Here is a 21,683-nt window from a genome sequence, read left to right as displayed (position 1 = left end):
ATTAAAACTTTTCAAGTCTCGTTTAAAAAATTGTCGAGTTTAGACTGATTAAATATCAAATAGTTAAGATTCTAATAATTTTATAAATTGTTATGTATATTATTATATTTTTAATTTTAAGTTTTTAATCAATAATTACATTAAATATATTATTATGTAACTTCAAGTCATGTTTCTCACTTATATAGTTTATCTCAGCATTATCTTTATTCAATATGAGAGTTCAACATGTCTTATTATAAGTGTGAGTCTTGGAAGAAGACAAAAAAAAAAAAAAAAGATAACAAGAAAAGTAAACGATAATTTAAATGTAAAAAGATGGAATTAGAATATAATGATGTTGAAGACTTAGTATATCAAAATTATCTATGATATAATGTAAAATATTTTCTCAATTTGTAAGACTTTTTTATTAGTTTATCTTTAATTAATTTATGTCTACGTTAATTTTAATTTATAGAGAAATTTATTTTATTTTTACATTTTCTTTTCTTTTCTTATAAGTGCTTTTGAATGCAAGTCAAACTATCCTCACACTTAAGCCATACTCCATCGCTGCTATACGACCTCAATCAGCATCAAAGACTCGAACGCAAATTCACGCAATTTAGAAACATGTCCTTTCTCTTTCTGTACCCAAAACGAAGCCATAACCTAGTCTTAGATCTCACACACTATGATTGTATAGGGTATTACTAGTAGTTCATGGCCGAAGTTTTGTGGAGGTGGAAAAAGAGAAGTGGTTGAAATAATAATGTTAAACTTATGACATATATATAGTTATAATGATGCTAAATATATACTATCTTGTACGCTACTTCCATTAAGTTAAAAGATAGATGGAACTGGAAGTGATAGTGAGGAAAATATATAATTAACGTGTAGAAGCAAAAGAATTAAGTAGAAGGATAAATAAAGTTAAATTGATGACAAAGAGATATTTTGTTTTTAAATGAAAAACAACACTTAATTACTGTTTTTTATCATTTTGTGACAGTTTTTAATATTTTGTGATAGTTTTAAAATGTAAATTCAAGTGGTTGAAAAATAAAAATTAATTTATAACAATTAAAAATTATCACAAAGTAATAATTTATTATTCCAAAAAACTAAAAAGAATAATTTATCAAAATTCTGCAACAAAAAATAGTTTTAAATTTTCGAGACTAAAATAAATACACACCCAAAATTCAGAAACTAAAATAATAATTAAGCTTTATTTAAAATTAATTTTGATACCTTAGATCAATTTTTATACTTATTTTTAAATTTGTTAAAACTAGTTTAACAAGTAAATGAATTGATTTTTCAAATTAAATCATAATACTAATTTATTTTGAATTTCCATTTTAAAATTATTACAAAGTGCTAAAATAATTATCATAAAGTACTAAAAATAAACATAAAATGTCAATTTATTATGTTAGAGACTAAAAAATAATTTATCAAAATTGAAAGACTAAAAAAATTACCAATTAAATTCTTTGCGTGAGCGTGATTTTCGTTAGACTTTTTTGTGTGTGCTTTTATCTGGTCTGATTTTATATTTTTTATTTTTGGAATCGTTCAATAGGCGTGACATTGCATAATGCGATTTGCTATAATAAAAATTCTTTGAAAACAATGCAGAAGAAGGTTCAAAGGTACCGAATGCCTGAATCATTCAAATACAATGAGAAATGAAGCCATTTTACTTAGAATCGAGCAAGTCCCCTATCTCTTCTTTTATTTTTTATTTGTTACACCAACTCCGTATTTGTGTACACAAGCGAATAATACGCGTATGTGCATGTGTACCTGGAAATCTGCAACTGACAGACTCAAGTTTGGAGATTTCGTGCATGCCGTTTTATCCTTGTTAGTGTTTGCGGTATTAGGGCTATTGGATACCAACACTCAGAGGCTTCTGCTTCAGGTGTTGCCCACAGTTATTGGGGTATTAGCGGCTGGACACTTCGTTATTTCCCCCACTAATCGTCATGGAATTCGATACCCTTTAACTTCTGATTCTAACACCACCTCCCCAAAACTCAATGATACCGCACCTCCACAAATTCTGAACGACACTGTTTGGCATTACTTTTTTTTTCTGGTAATGATGTTGTTGGCTTATAGCAACTTGCGCCTTCGAAAATATTGGCGCATGCTGCTACTGCTTGCTATGTATGTACCTGCATCAGCATGGTATGAAATGTTATAGTACTAGGCTTTTTCTATTGCCTGCAAAGTCAAGAATGATCTTTTGCTTTTCTGCGGTGGGACTTGGACTTAGACAGCTCTGTTTATCGATTAAAACTGGGCCGGTCTTGTTAATCATTTTGTGTAGCTAGGGTAGCGCTGCTCAAAAAACCATTTTTTTAAAAAAATAACCAAATTAATAACTAGTTATATAAAAGTACTCATAAAATCATAACCAATTTTATAGAAATAGTTATTTCAAATAATTTATTTTTATTTATCTATAACCAGTTATATAACTTATTTTAGATATAACTTATTATATGATTTATTTGTAAAAATAATAACTAGTTATACCATATTATAACTAGTTATTATTATAGTATTTTCTTAGGATTATAGCACATTTTATTAAGATGAAAGGGTGTCATTGAAGGTAATTATATCATATTACACTAACAAAGAAATCTGGTGAGGATAGTCCTCTATCCAGTATTGTTCATGAAAGTTAAAGAAGCTAGTCCACTACCATATTTCCTGCTTATTTGGTGAATAATAGGGGAAGTTGATAACCTCTATGATTGATGTCAAACACATTCATTGAGGAGACAATTATAATCATTATAACCACTTATAATCTCATTATTTAAATAATCAAACCATGAGCACTCCTATGTGTAGCCAACTTTTTGTATACTAATATTATATAAATATGTAAATCATTTGATCGAAACTTTTTTTAATAATCAATATTTTGAGGAATAATGAGGGATTTGAATCCAACTTAATTATCATCCCACGATAGTAATAACCTCATTTAAATAATGTACAAAAAATACAAATTGATAATTTAGCTACCACGAAAAGGTAAACTGTAGTACTTTAAAACATGCTGGCTAACCAACCACAAGTGATTCTAATAAGACCCAGCTTCTAGAGTCGACATTGAGGAAGTCTTATATATATGAAATAATATTTACACTTGAAATAAGTTTTTCTCAATTCACTTTACTCTGTATCTTGATTGCATCACTCTAATTATCCAATACTTCCTCTCTTTTCTCTTTCTCTCCTAAATTCTAAAATTTGTTGTATAAAATTTAGGTGAGTAGAATTATCCATCACAGTAAGCCAGAAATACTGATTCTTGAGATACATTATTTTTTCATTATTACTTTTTTTTATTAATCCTGAGATATATTATAAAAAGGTATCACTGAGTATGGTGAATAATTTTCACAGAAACTATAGAAGTCAATAATACAGGTAGAGAAAGTGAGAGACTGAAATATCCATACCTAGCAGGAGGACAAATTTATCATTTAAGCTGCTTTGATAATCATCATCAGTAAAGCAAATGGCAGTACCGTGTTGATGTTACAAGAACAATATTGGCTTTAACAACTTCATGCCCTGTCACGGGTGGCAATTGCAGCAAACTCACTGATAAGTTACAATATAAACACCTAATCTCAGTAGCAACCTTCCCCCGGCTAATAGCTCTTTTTCAAATGGTACATACATATATAAAGCCAGCCCATGTAATAATCAGTAATCAGTTTTCTTCCAATCCCCAATAAGTAGAGAAGTTATTCGTTATCCTCTGTTGCAACTTAAGCATTTAAGCCCTCAACCTACGATCCCAAAGATCAATTAATCATTACTGTAAAGTAATCACACATTTTCCATCAACCATCAACAAATAATGCATCAAGGAGGTTTGAAGATGAATTGCCACTCTCAGTCTCATCAAAGAAACCATTGGCAGCATTTTCTCTTCTAGCTTTCCGCTCTTCAATGATAGAATCCTCTGTTTCAGTGCAGTAATTACGTCCACCCTGTTTTACGGGTCTCTCAGCCACAACAAATTTATTTCCATCACGAGATCTCTCAGTAAAACCTGCCCAAACTGGCAAAAATAAAAAAAGAATTTAGAAACTACAGTACTATGCAGAACTAAATATCATAACGAAAATCAGTTAGATTGTGTAACAAAAGGCACTTCGGATACTTTAGTTGATTTAATTGCCTTGCTGTCTGTGTTTCTTTGTCAGAAGCAAATGTTTAGAGTTGGAATGAACCTTCCATAAAGATGGTGAAATATAATTTTCCAAAAGCTTACGGTAACTAAAAAAATAGGCACGGGAAGTACCACTGAAGCAATCATTTTGTGAGAGTCATCAGAAGATGTATATTACAATAGTTAAACCGGTCTCTAATACAATTGTCTTGATTTTAAATTTCAGTCCCAATAAAGAAAATTGTAAAATTTAGTTTCTATACAATTTTTTGTAGTGGTTTATCACCCAGAAATTTTTCGTAGCCATTTTATACTGCAGGAAAGTTTTCCCCATATTAGCGAAGGGGACCAGAACTTAGTTAGACATGCATAAACTTGCAGATTCTCATATAGAGACTAAAACTTAAAATGGGAAAAGAAATATAAGGATGAAATAAATAGTTTAACCTACTAATGGAAATAGGGTTGGCATAAGCAGCAAAGAAGGGCAAATAATAAATAAAATAAGCCAATCCTTATTTTAATACAGACTAATGAGGGGGAAAAGGAACCTCCGAAATGATGGAGAACAATGGAAGCAGCTACAGTAACATTCAAGGAAGCAGTGCCACCGCCATATTGAGGGATATAGACGAAAAAGTCGCATATCTCAATTTCCTTAGGAGAAAGACCAGTGCCCTACAGAGAAATTAAAAAGTGAGAGTAGAAGAGTAAAGAGTGGAATTAGAAATTGAAGCAAAAGAGTAAGAGAAAGAGGCGTACCTCGTTGCCGAGTAGGAATGCAGTGCTCTTAGTAAAAGGGTGTTGATTTACGGGGAGAGAATCGGTTGTGATCTCAACGCCGCAAATATCAAAGTCTTTGTCTTTGAGGAATTTGCGAGCGTCTTGGAGGGAGTGGAAGTGTCGAAATCGGAGGTGGGAGGAGGACCCATGGCTCCCGAAACAGTTGAAATCTCTTCGACCAACGAGGATGAGTTCTGATACGCCGAACGCGGTGGCACTGCGAGCAAGTGTTCCCACGTTGTGCCTCTTTGCTATGTTGTGCACCACCACGAAGCTCTCCCACCCCATTATTTTCTCAGTTTCAAACGCCGCTGTAGTTGCCCAGGGTTCGAAACGGCACAGACTAAATTGAAATTACTAGATGGGCCCAATTGCCCCGCCTCCCCTCAGGCCCAATTATATTGTACCCAACCCAACCCAGTCCAGAAATATTCCCGTGTTTCATTCTTTTCTACGTTCAATCGCATTCAAGCACATACATACGTGTTAAATTAAACGGCATATGCTAAAGCAGCTATTTCAACTTCTTCTTCGTACAAGAATCTTCTATCTTTTAAAGATTTTATTGTGATAAAATACAACATGTACAAGAATCTGTCTTATTTTATGACGAGACACGGTATAAGAGAAACATTTGCATGTACACCATGTTTTCTCTTTTTTATTAACAAACATTTGCAAATTAATTTTCCTTTGCTTTCACTTTTACAATTATATGTTATGAGTTCCATTTCTGATGTATACGGGCTTATGATGAACCAGAGTTATTTACGGTTGTCGAGAGTCAATAATCCTCTCACATGCCATTCATTGGTAACTGCCTCTTAAACTGCAACTTGAGCTGCTGCAAGCCTAGCTATTGGAACCCTGCAAAAGAGTCCTCGGAGTTTCAGTTTGTCAATGGAAATTGCTATATTTTCATTTTCAGATGACGTTGAACTGAAAATCTGACCTAAAAGGAGAACATGAAACATAGTCAAGTCCAATTTCAGCAAAAAATGCAACCGAAGAAGGCTCCCCGCCATGCTCTCCGCATATTCCAACCTGATAATCAATTTAATGTTTTAACACCATATTTGATTTTGTAAGAATAACTTTGATGTGTAACAAAAAAAATTAATTTAAATTTCTACTGGTAACTGCTACTTACCTTTAAGTTTGGCCTAGCAGCACGACCCTTTTCTGTGCATATCTTGATGAGTTGACCCACACCTTTTTGGTCAAGTACCTGCAATTGTTGTCAACAATTCAAATTCAGCAAGCGTCCTTCATATAATGACCAAATGATCAGAGAAACATTATGCAACTAACCTCGAATGGATCATGCTGCAGAATCCCACCAGATAGGTATATAGGAAGAAATTTGCCAACATCATCTCTACTATATCCAAACGTCATTTGAGTAAGGTCATTGGTTCCAAACGAAAAGAACTCTGCTTCCTTTGCAATCTAGATTAACCGAATATAAAATTAAAAAGAATAAATAACAAGAGCGAAATGGGAAAAGAAGACTATTTTTCTTTGTCACATCCTTAAATATTTTGTTAGAGTTTAAGAGTGAATCTTCAAGACATTAGGATACAAATGTTACCTCATCTGCAACTAGTGCAGCCCTTGGAACTTCAATCATAGTTCCAACCTTATAGCTTAAAGAAGAACCCATCTCAGACAACACTTTATCAGCAACATTCCTTATTAAATTCACTTGATGCCTTAATTCCTGCCAATTAAAAATTCGGGGGCTTATATCATGTAGTCCTAACATCAAAGTGGCTTCATTAAGATCAAAACCTAAAATAGTGATTCACATCGTAATTCAAGAGACATATAGTTAAGGAAAAAGGGATACAAGGCAATGATTATTTTCCTCATAAATTATATATGCATAAATGATCAGATACATGTGAAGCAAATTAAAGGACAAAAAACAAGAGAAGAAATAAGCAATAAAAAGGACCAGACCTGAGGTGTACCGATAAGTGGAACCATTATCTCTGGATGAACTGTAATGCCATGGTTACTCACTGAAACAGCAGCCTGAAAGATTGCACGGGCCTGCATCTCAGTCAGTTCTGGGTATGATATTCCCAACCTATTCAAAGAATTTCAATTGCCAAACATGAGGAAATGGCAACCAAACACTAATTATAAATTTATAATTTATCTGTCAGAACACAAACATCATGAGATGGGTCAAACCTGCAGCCACGAAAACCAAGCATGGGATTCACTTCTGATAGTTTTTCTATCCTTGAGAAGATTTCTTCTTCTTTCATTCCTGTGTCAGAAGTTAGTTCCCTGACAATGTGTTCAAGGTCACCCTCTGGAAGAAATTCATGAAGTGGAGGATCTAACAATCGGATTGTTACTGGCAGACCATCCATTGCACGAAAGATCCCCTCAAAATCTGATCTTTGATAAGGTAGCAACAGGTCCAGTGCAGCTTTTCTCTGCTCCGGTGTAACTGCCATTATCATCATTCTCACAGCCTTTATCCTCTCGTCTGAAGCAAAAAACTACAACACACCAAAACATGCAAAAAAAATCATATAATTTGCAACTACTCTGTGTTAATTATTAAAAAAAGGAATGAAAAAGTTCATTTAAGTGTCATGCTCATGCATATGACTAGACAGGTGTTCCAGTGAATGTGTGTTCTTGCTTTTGGATTCCTTGGAGAAAGGTTAAATGAAATTCATTAATTCAATATTTAGCTTATAAGGATGATATCTTTTATTTTATCTTGTGCTCCACATATTTTTTTAAGGAGAACATCGCTGAACTATGTTATTACAGCAAAATCACAATTTAAGAACAATGTATTCACTATCCACATTTCTCATTGATATAACAAGGAGTTGAATGTTTATTTGTACCATATGTTCTGTCCTGCAAAGTCCAATTCCTTGGGCACCATTTTGTCTAGCTGTTACTGCATCTTCAGGTGTGTCAGCATTCGCCATAACCTGACAGACAACATGAGAGAGAATTTATAGAAAACAAGTTTTCTTTTATTCAACTCAACTTCTGCAGCAGATAAAGAACATGCAGCACCTTCAGATGCCTTATTTCATCAGCCCAAGACATGAAAATTTCCAAATCATCACTTAGAGCCGGAGGAGAAAGTGGCTGCTTTCCCAGTATCACCTCACCTGTAGATCCATTCAGTGAGATCCATTCTCCTTCTCCTATCACCTTATCCCCAACTACAAACACCTACATTATCAATTAAGAATATACATAATCACAACATGAAGATCTTTTATTAGTATGTATACTAAATAAATGGAAAATCCAAGTTTACCTTCTCAGCATCATTTACAAGGATGTCAGAGCAACCAGACACACAACACTTTCCCCATCCACGGGCTACAACAGCAGCATGAGATGTCATACCACCTCTAGCTGTCAAGATTCCAGTAGCTGCATGCATACCCCCAACATCCTCTGGACTAGTCTCATTCCTCACCTTCAGCAGTTCAAGAGTGCATTAGCATTTAATGATTGCTAATGCGAACCCAACCATGAATGATACTAAATCATGGACAGCATTTACTTCCAAACCATAAAAACTCCTATCTTATGCAAAGAACTTTTCACCTAAGTCAACTCTGGATTTTCCCAGCTAAAAGAGGACAGGTAGATTATCAAGAAAGGGAACAAAAAGATAAGAAAATTAATTATAAAGGGAAAAATGGACTACCAAGATGACACTCTTTCCTTGTGCATGCCATTCTTCAGCATCATCAGCAGTGAATACAACCTGCCCTACTGCGGCTCCAGGGGATGCAGGCAAACCAACGGCGATCACTTTATCCTTGTAAGTAGATGGATCCTCAAACTAACCAAATATACTTAGAGCAGTCAAGACATTTGAATCTGATAAGTTCGTGGAGAAATATAAATGGAAAATAAAGTTACATATTGATTAAACACATAATGTATGTGGTTCTGATCACTAATATTTTATATTTTTTCTCTAGTCTTGTTTATCCTTCTAAATACAATTGTGCAAGTTAGTTAATGCTCTCAAATTGTTTCCGTTAATGCATTATATATATATATATATATATATATATCAGTTTTGTTAACATCAACCCTTAGAACTGATTTTAAGCACATGAAGTATTAAGCTTTTATGGGAAAAGAAAGCATTCATTACAATACAAAACTGTAATGAAGACTTTCTTTTCTAATAAAAAATTATTGATTTATATGCTTAAAATGAACTCTTAGAACCAATGTCAACATTTCCTTTTGTACAAAAGGAAGTCATATACCTGTGGGTGGAGAAGTTGATCAAGATGCTGTGGCTCTACCATCTTGATTGCAGAACGAATATCAACAAGCCCCTCATTAACCATATCTACAGCTATTTTGAATGCACCTTTACCAGTACGTTTTCCGCTTCGACATTGCAACATCCACAACCTATTTTCTTGGACAGTGAATTCGATATCCTAAAATATAATAGCAATTTCAGAAGCTTTGCCTATCGGTCTATTTGTACAAATAGTATAAACTATAAAAGCAGAAAAATATATACTATGATTGAAATTTACCATCATATCCTTGTAATGTTTCTCTAGAATTTCACAGTTCCCCTCAAGTTCCTTATAAGCATCTGGCATGCAAGATTTCATGACCTCCAAATCTTCAGGTGTCCTGATTCCAGCAACTACATCCTCTCCCTAACAAAAACAATTCGGCATTTATTTGTAGAAACATCAACATCAAAAGTAATTGATAACATTCATAGCATAGATTAACAGAGATGACAATGACAAGGAAGAAAAATAACTAGTAAATCATATGTAACCTGAGCATTAATTAGAAATTCGCCATAAAGTTTGTTTTCACCAGTGCTTGGATTTCTAGTGAAAAGGACGCCAGTTCCGGAAGTGTTCCCCATGTTACCAAACACCATGGACTGAATGTTTACAGCAGTTCCCTTTAGCCCAGTTATTTGATTAATGCTCCGATACTTAATAGCCCTTGGGCTATCCCAAGAATTAAAAACAGCTTTAACAGCCAGTTCTAACTGCTTCTTTGGATCTGTAATTGGTAAAAGAATAAGAAAGACAACAAGATATATATTTGTTCTTATAAACAATTTGGTCAAGAGAGTGAACATGGATCAATGGCTAGGACGACTAGAAAGTAAACAAAACGTGAAGAAGTTGGTGTATTGCTTTCAGCACCTGAGGGAAACTTTTCTCCTCTGGCTTCAAGGTAGACATTCTTGTACTGCTCAACTAGATCTTTGAGATCATAAGTTGTTAGATCAGTGTCAAGTTTAACACCTTTTGTATGCTTTAGCTTTTCTAACTTCTCCTCAAATAACGAGTGTGGAATGTCCATAACCTCAATGTAACATAAAAGAACAGTTAGAACAAAAGCAATGGAAGACAACTATTTTAGTTTGGTTTTCTACTTCTAGAAATAGATACTAACATATTTCGTTGAATGAGGGATTCTAGTTTTTCAATTTGGATAGTTTGTTTCTAAAGAAATGTTGACAACCTACAAAAGTAAGCAAACACAAGCAATGCATAGGGTGTAAAAGAACCACTTACAACATCTCCAAACATGTCTAAGAAACGTCTATAAGAATCATAAGCAAACCGCTCTCCACTTTTTGCTGCCAACCCAGCAACCACTTCATCATTCAATCCTAAGTTGAGAACTGTGTCCATCATCCCAGGCATGGAAATCTTGTAAATGTAAGGGAAACAAGTAAGTTTATACTATAAACATGTTATACACACCACATAAGAAATCAAATGTAAATCAAATCAAAGTACACCTATAAATAGAATTGAATGTTTCAACAACCATAACAAGTGAATTTCCTCACCTACAACTCAAATTATCTTACTATGAACGAAGATCAAAAGAAAAGGTTGCTAAGTACTTAAATTGAGCTGAATCAATGCTAGCAACAATGGAAGTTCATTTTCTTGCATGGTTTTTCCATCATTGGAAACTGATGGCAATGTCAAAATAAGCAGTATGGTTATTACCATTTTTCTGTATGCCCTTACTAAACGTGACTCCAAATTCCAAAGGTGATCCTAGTTTGAGGCAATTAACAAGAACACAGAACAAAACAAAACCAAATATAAAATCCTCTTACCGCAGCACCAGAGCGCACAGAGAGGAGAAGAGGTTTTAAAGGATTCCCAAGAATGGCTCCCATTTCATTCTCTACAAATTGCAAGCCTTCAAGTACCTCCTCCCACAAGCCATCTGGTAGCTTCTTTCCATTTTGTTGATACTCTTGGCATGCTTCTGTTGATATAGTGAGTCCAGGAGGCACAGATAAGCCAATGGTTGCCATTTCTGCAAGGTTGGCTCCCTTTCCTCCCAACTGTATTTAGCACACATGCAATTGTTCATCAATTCAAAGGGAAAATGTAGGCCACACTCACATGAAAAGCAGACAACCTTATTTAGCTTAACATGTGTAAATGTTTTATCATGTCAGAAGAATAATAAAATTCTAATGAACAAGAACATAACAAAGAGAAAATAATTTGAGTTTCCATGTTGTTCTTTTTTAAAAATGTGAAAAGACAAAGAATGCTTACCAAGGACTTCATGGCCTTGTTTCCTTCACTTCTACCTTTGCCAAAAGTGAATACCCGCTGTTTAAACAAAAGCAGAGAAGTTACGGTACAAATGCTGTTGGGAAATCATAGTTCCAGATCACTCTTATAACTATTTATACTTACAGTAACATATGCAAATTTTAAAACAATGGTGGCAAGTTGACTTTTAAAAATGTGATATAACCTCATTAAAAAGTTTCAACTTAGAGCTATGTTCACTGGATGTGTTAATTCATAGCTAACGCCTAACAGGATGTGACTTGTGAGGAAGGGGGAGGGGGCAATTTCTCTTTTATTATGATATATATCATTGTTTAATTCTTTACATGCATTTAAATAAACAACTTGATTAATCTCTTATTTTATGACAGTTTATTCATAAATTTGGTTATAAAGTTTATTATTTATCAGAGTCATTCTAAATTTGATGAATAATTTATCAGGTTTAAATTGTTGAAGATTTTATTATTTTATTTCTATTTTTTGGTCCATTTTTATTTAATTTATATTCAATAAAAATGTAAATATTAAATTGAGAAACCTCCTTTGAATTCTTGGTCCACTTAAATTTTCTTGGTGATGCGAACCGACTTCGGCCTTATTAACAACCTTTGGGCCTCACAATATATTTTGAGGTCTGAGATACTTTTCGTGGTCCAAAGACAAGCTTGTTTTTTTTGTTTTTTTTTTTTATTGAGGTGTCTTGTCAACAACTTTGAACAAAACAAAAATCTAATGAATGATGACCCAAGTTGAGCCATGCGCCCATGCTTCGAATTGGCACAAATAGTTCTCCTAAGCTTTTTTTAGCAGTGAATACTGAATGACATTTTTTTAATCATAGTTTTATAACGAAGTAAGCATATTTTGACATATTATTATCATATGTATGTGATAGTAGTTAATACATAAGCAATTACTATTCGTTTTATACCTTAAGAAAACATCTTGGTTACTTAGATTTGAATCCTTCCAAACTCTGAGGACACTCGTTTACATGACCATTAAAAGCAATACAATCATGGTGTTTAGCGTAAATAATGAATGGGTATACCTTTTTGGTGGTTGGTGGTGTTGCTGGGGTAAGGATGGCCTGGCCACGTATTGGAGGCTGATATGATCTCCTACTACCTCTCTTCCATGTGTTTGATTTTGATCTAAGATGCAACTGCCACTGCACTCTTGTGCTTCTCCTCCCTACAATTTCGCTCTGCTTCTTCAAAACCATGCTATTCTTGCACACATCCGCTGTGCTCCTTATGAATATGCCTTTCACTATGGAAGACATCTCTTATCTGTCTTCCTGCTGCTATACACTAAAACAATCACACCAATACATTCATTCTTCTTCTTCTTCTTCTTCTTTTTTTATTCACTCAACAATTTTTGGTTTCATGCATACAACATCAAAGTTTAGTTGTGATTATTCATATTCACATATATAAGCAAAATCATCATATCAGATTAGATATTCATATTCACTTCATCAGAACACATGCGCGGTTTTTCAATTAACTTAATCCCTGCCTCCCCACCCATAAAAGAAGAAAAAATAATCAAAAACAAGGGAGAGAAAAAAAATATTAGTAACTTTGAGCAAGCCATATTTTCCTTCTTGATCGATCAAAACAAATGACGAAATAAAAAAGATTTACCAATAACTAAGAAGGGGTAACAGATTGTCAATAAGTCACTTAGCTGCATAGTGATTATTCAATCAAATTCAAATACCTGAAGATAGAAAATAACGAGAAAGAAGAGCTTTGTTAATAGTTAATATACAGTGCAGCTTCTCAAAATGGAAATGGTAGTTGTACTTTTCCCTCCCTGTTTTCTCTATGTTTTATTTTTATTATATTTCAATGTTTTAATAGGCAAATATGAAATGGGTATGATGAGAAATGAGTGGACGAAAATACGGTTATGGAACAAAGTCGTCTTCATAACTTAACTTTTGACTTCCGAATGCTTATTTGTTAGATTATGTTATTCATACAATAATTTTTAACTTTTATTTATTTATTATTATTATTATTTATCACATCACTCGCCTTCTTTCTAATAATTGGTTTTTCTTAAAATTAATTTGAAGTTATATGATTTTTGTTTAAATAAATGAATTTGTGAATTTTTTTATAAAAAAAAAACTTAAAGTTGTTTTAATTAACTCGCACTCAATTTCTTAATATATTTTATTTTATGAAAATGAACTTTTTAACATGAAATTAAATATATAAAAATTTACCTAAAATTAATATAACTCTATAAAATTTAATATGAAACACAAAACACACTTGTGTTCCCTTTAGATCTTTCTGGTGATTATAAGAAAAAAAATTATAAAAATTTGTTCAATGAAAACAGTTTGTCTTTGTTATTATGTGAAGAAGAAGAAAGGAGAGGAGCTTTTGTTCTTTTCGGAATTGCCAAGTTTGCCCTTTGTCTTTCTGCAGGATAAGGGTACGTGGCACACAAATCGAAGCACAGGATAAAGGTACCCATCTGTTCCTTGCCCGTAATGAAATGAAACTCTTGTTGTGTGTTTTAAGTGCGTGCCGGGAGAATTACAAAGAAGAAAAAAATAAAAAAGAAAGAAAGGAGAAAATACAAGATGCCGAAGTTTTTCTTTATTAAATACAAAATCAAAAAAGTATTGAAGATATTTTATATAAAATAATGAATAAAATGTGGCTTGAAGAATTCTCATGTAACATGTCGTAGTGAGGAATCTTCTAGATAGTTATCGAACTTATCTTTAATCCCCCCCCCCCCCCCCCCCAAAAAAAAAAATATTCACATCTATTTATCTAATTTTATTAAAGGCCAAACGAAAATTTTTTCACAGAAAAAAACTTGGCATAAGAAATACCAAAGATTAGAGTCAGAAATACAACATCTATTTAATGAAACTTTTTAGCCTTTAACTATTGTATAATTTACAGAAATACTACTGAGAGAGTATAATGATAATGAGTATTGTGGGGATTTCACTATCAATTTTAGGTCGATAATATCAACGATGATGACTGAAAAGTGTTATGGGGACCCATGAAGCTCAAGTGGAATATACTTTGGATTCAAGTACAGGATGACACGTGGCTAAGACTGAAGACACAGAAAAACACGACTTTTTTTGGAGATGGAAAAGCATAACTACTACTAGTCTATTACCATCCTTTATTTTGGGAATCTTATCTTCTATAGTGTTTTATCATTTTAATTTATATACATTATTAAGCTAAAATATTTTTAAATACTTGGATATTTCTAAGCATTACCATATATGCTATTAGATGATGGTATAAAAAGTATTTACACACATTCTAATTGAAGTAAACGATCAGATATTAATTCTTAATAGCCATCCGTACAAAATGTTTTACACAAAAAAATGTATATAAATCAAACTCTTTATTTATTCTTATAAAATTATGTGTTTTTATTATAATTGTGTTTATTTGCTTTCCATTTACTTATGTATTTTTTACATCCTAAAAATTGAAGATAAACATTAAAAGATTTACAATAATTTATATACTTTGTTCAATTCAATTGCTAAATTAGTGAGTTAGATGTCACTTTTTTAAAAAAGAAAAAAAATAAAGAATATTTCATTTGTAATGTGATTTTAATGTACACAATTATTTTTTTTGCTGGTTCATGATATAAAAAAATGCACCGTTACCAAAGCAATCACCGAATAAATTTTGTCAAATTTTAATAGAAAAATTAAACAAACATTTTTAAAACTTTAAGTACTGATGTGTACTTTAGATTTTTAATTTATATTTGAGTTTTGCTAATTAGTTTCCTAAGGTTAAGGACTTAAAAGAGAATTTTTTTTATTAAAAATCATATAGAAAAGCATTTAAAAATAATAGAAGAGTACATTTTTGTACATTCCACTAAAATACTTTTACTTTTTTAACTGTACACTGATTAGCATTTATCTTTATAATTTTGAAAAGAAAAGAAAAAGTCACTTGCTAGTCATGTGATCAAGTTTCTCACAGACTGATTTTAACGGGAGGAAAATTTGCTCATGTAAGAAATCTGAAGAATCAAAATACAGGATTTTTTCTTTAACGTTTAGAGATTAAGTCAAACATGATTCTTAACTTTAGAGTGATCATTACATTTTTCCCATGATTTTGTTGCTTCAATAAAATATTACATGGCACATGTGATTGGTTACTTATGTTCGTCGTCGCGTGGATGTGTATCGTGTTCACAAGGATTGATGTTGATGATAACAAGTTGCGCATTCTATTCAGGTTCCACACGTTTTCGATCATTGACAAAGGAAGATACTTAGATATCTTCATTCTATTCACATACTTCAACTGTTCGTAATGGAGCTGAGCAGTTTTGACCCTCTTACGAGAAGAAGAAAAAAAATACTAAGAGGGTCATCATGGGAAGCTGACCATTACATACTATCAAACAAGCAAAGAAGACAAATGCAACTTCAACAAAACAAATTCTGAAAAACATCAAAACAGCAGAAGAAAATGGCAGCACCAACCTTGCCATTGAAGTAAAGTAATGCGTCTCAGCTCAAGAAGCATGACATGAATGCATTATTCATAGCATGAATCCCATAGACATTATTATTATTATTATTAAAAAATGCCTAACTCACTCAAGCAAATAAATAAATCAATAGCGTGGAAAGCGCACAGCAATACGCTGTTGGATAGGGCTCCTGCAAGAAGGACAATCTTGCATACCCTGCTTCTCATGGAGCTCATTACATGGTGTGCAAACAACCTGATGAGCACATGGGAGGAATACAACAGACATCTCCTCTGAAAGACACATCACACATTCTCGTTCCCGTTTTACACTGCCAGTTGCTGAGTGGTCAATGACTAGTTCTGAGATGAAAGAAGCCCAGGGTTCCTTCTGAGCAGTGCCATTTTTTATGTCCAAGAATTTTCTGGCATAGCATCCATCAATGCCCATCCTCAGTGTAGCAATTTTTGAAGAGTCAGTCTTCAGTCTTAGTTGGGAAATTTCCTTTTCAAGTTTTTGGATGTCGTCTCTGTAACTTTGCAGATTCCTCTCTGCTTTTAATTTGATCGCATCCTCCTTGGACTTTCCTGATTCCTCAATTTGTTCTCTTTCCTTTCTTATAGAACTGGCCTGCAGGATAAGTTCTTCCTTTGCCTTTGCTTCCTGCTGCCATCTACCCTGTGATATTTTCCCTTAACAATGAGAACAGACCCAGTAACATATCTCATTTAGCACCTATGTTAGATACAAGAATGGTTGCATTTGTGGAATCTCACAAGTGGAGCACGTGTATCATGGATTAAAAGTTTATTAAGTTTCTTGTTGGTGGATACAAGATTACCAAGTACCATAACTGTTTTATCATGTTTCTGTTCAGTACAACTATATTCATGTTAGTTCTGATGATGTCAAAGGTTTAAGGAGAGTTGCAACTACAAGACGGATAGAAGCTTCAAAGAAAAACAAAATAATAAAAGTGTAGGGGAACAAAGCAAAGTTTGAGTCATCATAGAGTCTGAGCAACTGTTTATAAAATAGATCATCAAATGAACATTAATGCCTTGGGGGTTAGTTCATGACTTTTAAAAAGGTGATAAGCTAATATTATTATTACCATGGTCATGGGTATTAGCTAACACTCTTGGCAAGGAGGAAATTGGTTTGAGACCCATATCATTTAACATACAGGCACGGTCCATTTGTTCTACGTTAGAATCAATTGATCATATCATAGATTCATAGTCAAGTGATGCATAGAAATGGACAACAAGTACTAGTGTCAAGAGCATACCAATCCATTTATTTTATTCCGAGAATAAAATGGGAGTGAAGACTGAATACCAATAAATGCCCCAGTCAAGAGAGTTGATCAGACAGTTTAGCCCAGAAAAACTCTCAAGGTGAAATCATTAAAAGGAATTTAAACCTAAGCAGTCTCTCTAAAGAACTGAGTTTTGACACAAAAACAATGACATTGATCCATGTAACTGACCCATCTAGTGAAAACAGGTTTTATTTGTAGTTGTAATTGTAGCAATAAAATGAGAGTGGAAGAGCTAAGAAACTTTACATAACGAACTACTCACTCGTCATAACTTCCGATTTGATAAGATCATAAGAATACACCATGAGACCAAATGCCTTTAAAAAAAACAAATACCATGAGACCAAACTAACCTGAGCCATATTACATTGGTATAGATATCAAGTGGGTGCTTACAAGATATAAAGAAACATGAGAAAGAAGTTGGAATAAACTTAAAATAGCATACCTCAACTTGCTCCTGTTGCACTCTAGCTTGTTCTAATTCATGCAGCAGCTGAGCCAATTTTTGTTTTTCAATCGTTAGCTCTTCCTTAAAGAAGGATTTCTGCTTTTCCCATGACTGAAACTTTATTTGTGCCTTCTTTTCCCTCCTTGAGACCTCTTGACAGCTTGCAGCGGTTTCTGTGGCATGTATCTTAGCAGCCTCCATCTCTTTCCTCAATGCAGCCTTCTCCACTTCGAGCTTCCGGACAGCGGCATTAGCTCGCTCTACCTGCCCACTAACTTTACACAGGGCATTTTCCATCTCAGAAAGCTTCTTCAAGGTATTTTCCTCTAGAGATTGCTTCTCTTTTTTTAGACGTTCAACTTCCTCTTTCTCTTGCCTTAGTGTCTGAAGCTCAGCCTTTTCCTTACTCAGACGACAAGCAGCTTGCATAACCTTCTGATTGGCCCACTCTGTCCATTCTTGAAGCTGATTTTGCAGCTCCTGAACCCTTGGAAACAGTTTTAAAAGCATCTCATCCTTTCCATCCTGTGGTATCCACTGCCTTGGGGACTTAATATTATTATACGGTATTCCCATATAACTACTATTAGGTGCTTCATTATTACTGCAGACAGATTCCGTAGAAGGCTTGATTTTTGAAGACAATGAGAGAGAAAGATCTGTATTGGTAGCTGATAATGAAGCTGGACAACTGAATAAAGGTATAGTATGTGCTGCATTTATTGCAAATGAAGTATTGGTTGATCTACAAACAGCATTAGAAGAATCCACCGGGCTAAATGCAGTGGAGGTAGAAGTCCCAGCATTACTGGAGAAGTTAACATTAATATTGTCTTGAGTAGTATCAATGCCCATTGCCTTACTTATCTGTAAGGATGCACTCTTTAAGTTTATGGTAGAAGATTCTGACACAGATTTAAGTTTTTTATCCAAGACTAAACCACTCAGGCCATTAACCTTTCCTCCTCTTGAAGATCCTTTTAATTCATAAGTACGAAATTTTTTTTCTACGTGAAATGACTTGTGTCGAAGAACGTAGTCTCTCATGGTGCTACCAGAATGAACCTTTCTAACTGTTCCACGCTTTTCTTCCATCAGGCCAGATTGAGATGTTCCTGCAGCACTGAATGCTTTATTAATGCACTCAGATCCACAACTGGCGCCCTCCTTCTCTGAGGTTCCACCAATAATTTGAGAATTCAAGTTGTTCACAACAGGAATTCCAGTCACAAAGGGTTTCTTTGATTGAGAATAATGAGAACCTGCAGGAATTGATTTACTGGGACTTAGAAGACTCAGTTCAGGACATTTGGTTTCTGCTTTTGATTGTGGTTCTGCTTGGCTAGAAGAACCAGCACTAGTAGTATTATCATTACCTAAACTACTTAATGGGTTACAGTCCATTGCACAAGCATGTGACACATTCATGTCACAAATTAACAAACACCACATTGCATCCCCAACACTGAAGAATGGCCTAACCTCCTGAAGAACACAAACTAATTCAGCCAAGACATACTTCTCAAGCTGCACTAGATCTTCAAAATAGTGCTCTCGTAATGTATCAATCTCTTGGGCATTTCTAAGAAATGCTAAAGTATTATCAACAATATTAGACAAAGTATCTTTACATCCATAACAGATGCCAGGTCTTAAAATGGCCTTAGTGGCAACTTCTTCAGTGTAGCCACATGCTACAATTTTTTTAATTGCACTCTTGAGAATGATGTCCAAGTTAGTCAGGACAAGTTCTTCCAGCTGGGCTTCTGTGAGATCGCTCCAATCTGCATCGTTAATTTCATCTGTCTCAGGTTTGTCCTTAGATTGACTAGGCCCGACCTCAGATGTTCCAGGACTATACAATCCAAGGCCAAGTTTCAGTCCATCAGAATGATCTTGGCTAAGACCACACAGGTCACAAGCAGCGACTTGCCTGTGACCTGGGGTTATTTCAAACTTCTCAGCAGAGAATTCATAACTGAGGCACTCGAGTTGAGGTGCAGGAATAAACTTATTTGGCTCCCCTAGAGGTGGATCAGCTCTGAATTTTCGCTTATTCCTACTTCCTTTTTCTTGAGAAGAAACTGAAGGAGACATTTGACTGCTACAACTGGCAAGCAAAGAAATTATTTTAGCTGCAATCCAAAAATAAGAAGAAAAATAGAGGATGAACACACTTGTTAAGTTTTATCTTGCATCTATTCACAAACATCCATTATTTACTTATTCCAGAATCAAATTCCATGAATTTGAAAACAAAAATATGTATATGTGAATAACATTGATGAGGAAAATTCAGAAAAGAGTGCAAATATTGTTCTCCTAAATGAATGAAATTTGCAATAAACTGTATTATGTGGCATTGCAGATTGGCATGCATTTAATCACCTATGAATTTCAGTATTGCCACAAGCAATATTAAACGTCCTGAATGGTCCAGATAAAGGAGGAAAAGCAATGAATAAATTAATCAACTACCCGAAAACATATATGCAGTAATCTCAGCGAAAGGAGCATACCCGGTTGAAAAAATAGGAAATTGAAAGCACCCAAATGAATCGCAATACATATCAATACTCAAAACACATCCACGGATCACAAAAGTAATGAAAACAAAACGTTTCAAATATTATAATAGCAAACGGAGCAACTGATACGCAGAAGATCCCAGATACAAGACTTGTAATCAGTATTAGATGATCGATACGTACCCGATTGGAGCAATTTTTCCAATAACCAAAGATACGATCGACGTAGAAAATTGGAGAATCAGAAAGAAAATTCACACTTTTTTTGTCGTCGTTTTTTTCTCCTTTATTTATTTGTTTGTTTATCTTTCTGCAGATGCTGAGGCTTGGGAGCTTGGAGGCTTTAAGCATTGAACGTCTCTCTTCCTCCCGAATAATAATAATAATAATAATAATAAATGGTAATTTTGGGCTGAACGTATTTCTAATTCTCAATCTCATGTACCCATCAGCCAGATGCCTATCTTACCTTTATGCACTCCTAATTTACTAGTATCGTTAAAAAAAATGTTGTATAAATTGTTATGAGATTCAAAAGTAAATAATACACCAATAAATATTATTAGTAAGAAATTAATTCATATTTCATGAAAATATGAGTTTAATCTTAATGCATGTGAAAATTTTATTAGTGAGTAATTTATAAGTACTCTTGTAATAAATATAAATAAATAAAACCTTGAAAGTTTAAACAAAGATTGAGATGAATATTGAAGTGACGAAGATAAAATCTAAAGTATAAAAGCACTCAAAGAAAATAATGTTTCTTCATCAATTCAATCTAATGTAAATTACAGAAAATAAATCAAATATCATGAAACAAAAGAAATAAAAACTGATTTTTTAAAATTAAATCTAATTTTGAAACTAACCCAATTTAATTTAGACTCTACCTATTTTTTCCCTTAACCTTATTTCTATTTTACACCTTATTATTTTAATATTCTTTGTAAGTTCTAAGTTTGATTTTTTTTTTTGTCTCTTGATCTCTTTTATTATACTAACTTATGTTTTATATTTTTTTTTTACATCTTTTCAAATTACTCTACCTACTTTTTTGTCTCTTGTTTTTATATTAGAAGATAAGTTTTAACTGTCTCTTGTTTTATATTAGAAGATAAGTTTTAATAAAAATGAATAAGAGATAAAATATGATACGATGTCTTTAATAAAGCCGTAAAATAAATTATAACAAAAATAAATTTGTAACTTAAAAACACTAATTATAAAAATACTTTGAAATATTTTTTTCATGGTGTATTATTAGGGGTGG

The 21,683-nt window shown here is 33.5% G+C and overlaps 3 protein-coding genes across 7 annotated transcripts; all 3 read right to left on the bottom strand.

Annotated features, from left to right (window-relative positions):
- Nucleotides 1-2,090: 2,090 nt before the first annotated feature.
- Nucleotides 2,091-5,399, bottom strand: LOC114393783 (putative TrmH family tRNA/rRNA methyltransferase). 2 transcript variants are annotated; one of them, XR_003662598.1, is made up of 4 exons: nucleotides 4,961-5,399; nucleotides 4,750-4,876; nucleotides 3,477-4,087; nucleotides 2,091-2,171 (listed from the first exon to the last, which is right to left on the bottom strand). XR_003662598.1 is itself a non-coding variant. In XM_028355224.1 (3 exons), exons 1-3 carry the CDS (start codon nucleotides 5,267-5,269, stop codon nucleotides 3,867-3,869), a joined length of 657 nt encoding a protein of 218 aa, XP_028211025.1. In that variant the 5' UTR covers nucleotides 5,270-5,399; the 3' UTR covers nucleotides 3,457-3,866. The 2 variants fall into 2 exon arrangements, 1 of the variants encoding a protein (XP_028211025.1); XM_028355224.1 differs by lacking the exon at nucleotides 2,091-2,171 and having other exon boundaries at nucleotides 3,457-4,087.
- Nucleotides 5,400-5,528: 129 nt separating this feature from the next.
- Nucleotides 5,529-13,445, bottom strand: LOC114393782 (pyruvate, phosphate dikinase, chloroplastic-like). Of its 3 annotated transcripts, none has more exons than XM_028355221.1 (20): nucleotides 13,324-13,445; nucleotides 12,647-12,908; nucleotides 11,572-11,628; nucleotides 11,118-11,351; nucleotides 10,558-10,695; nucleotides 10,183-10,345; nucleotides 9,801-10,036; nucleotides 9,544-9,672; nucleotides 9,262-9,441; nucleotides 8,685-8,822; nucleotides 8,286-8,450; nucleotides 8,036-8,197; nucleotides 7,858-7,947; nucleotides 7,181-7,497; nucleotides 6,944-7,073; nucleotides 6,573-6,701; nucleotides 6,293-6,430; nucleotides 6,132-6,209; nucleotides 5,934-6,025; nucleotides 5,529-5,848 (listed from the first exon to the last, which is right to left on the bottom strand). In XM_028355221.1, the coding sequence occupies exons 2-20, from the start codon at nucleotides 12,878-12,880 to the stop codon at nucleotides 5,806-5,808; spliced, it is 2,853 nt and encodes a 950-aa protein (XP_028211022.1). In that variant the 5' UTR covers nucleotides 12,881-12,908; nucleotides 13,324-13,445; the 3' UTR covers nucleotides 5,529-5,805. The 3 variants fall into 3 exon arrangements, with proteins under 3 accessions (XP_028211022.1, XP_028211024.1, XP_028211023.1); XM_028355223.1 differs by having other exon boundaries at nucleotides 12,647-12,898; nucleotides 13,324-13,440; XM_028355222.1 differs by lacking the exon at nucleotides 13,324-13,445 and having other exon boundaries at nucleotides 12,647-13,306.
- A 2,440-nt stretch (nucleotides 13,446-15,885) lies between these two features.
- LOC114393981 (putative E3 ubiquitin-protein ligase RF298) lies at nucleotides 15,886-20,797 on the bottom strand. Of its 2 annotated transcripts, none has more exons than XM_028355512.1 (3): nucleotides 20,594-20,795; nucleotides 17,880-19,992; nucleotides 15,886-16,785 (listed from the first exon to the last, which is right to left on the bottom strand). In XM_028355512.1, the coding sequence occupies exons 2-3, from the start codon at nucleotides 19,977-19,979 to the stop codon at nucleotides 16,252-16,254; spliced, it is 2,634 nt and encodes an 877-aa protein (XP_028211313.1). In that variant the 5' UTR covers nucleotides 19,980-19,992; nucleotides 20,594-20,795; the 3' UTR covers nucleotides 15,886-16,251. The 2 variants fall into 2 exon arrangements, with proteins under 2 accessions (XP_028211313.1, XP_028211314.1); XM_028355513.1 differs by having other exon boundaries at nucleotides 16,342-16,799; nucleotides 20,594-20,797.
- Between the last annotated feature and the right edge of the window lie 886 nt (nucleotides 20,798-21,683).

This window comes from Glycine soja, chromosome 17 (genome assembly GCF_004193775.1).
Source record: "Glycine soja cultivar W05 chromosome 17, ASM419377v2, whole genome shotgun sequence".
Classification (NCBI taxonomy): Eukaryota; Viridiplantae; Streptophyta; class Magnoliopsida; order Fabales; family Fabaceae; genus Glycine; species Glycine soja.
Note: the sequence above shows the minus strand (reverse complement) of the source record. Positions and strands in the feature narration are given on the sequence as shown.

Coding starts and splice junctions, on each gene's coding strand:
- LOC114393783 (XM_028355224.1), bottom strand. CDS start 5,269: ATGGGGTGGGAGAGCTTCGTGGTGGTGCACAACATAGCAAAGAGGCAC. Junction 4,877..4,960: donor CATTCCTACTCGGCAACGAG/GTACGCCTCTTT, acceptor ATTTCTCTGTAG/GGCACTGGTCTTTCTCCTAA. Junction 4,088..4,749: donor TGTTCTCCATCATTTCGGAG/GTTCCTTTTCCC, acceptor TATTTTTGCCAG/TTTGGGCAGGTTTTACTGAG.
- LOC114393782 (XM_028355221.1), bottom strand. CDS start 12,880: ATGTCTTCCATAGTGAAAGGCATATTCATAAGGAGCACAGCGGATGTG. Junction 10,346..10,557: donor TAGACATGTTTGGAGATGTT/GTAAGTGGTTCT, acceptor TGTTACATTGAG/GTTATGGACATTCCACACTC. Junction 7,498..7,857: donor TTTGCAGGACAGAACATATG/GTACAAATAAAC, acceptor GGTGTGTTGTAG/TTTTTTGCTTCAGACGAGAG.
- LOC114393981 (XM_028355512.1), bottom strand. CDS start 19,979: ATGTCTCCTTCAGTTTCTTCTCAAGAAAAAGGAAGTAGGAATAAGCGA. Junction 16,786..17,879: donor TGCAACAGGAGCAAGTTGAG/GTATGCTATTTT, acceptor AAAATATCACAG/GGTAGATGGCAGCAGGAAGC.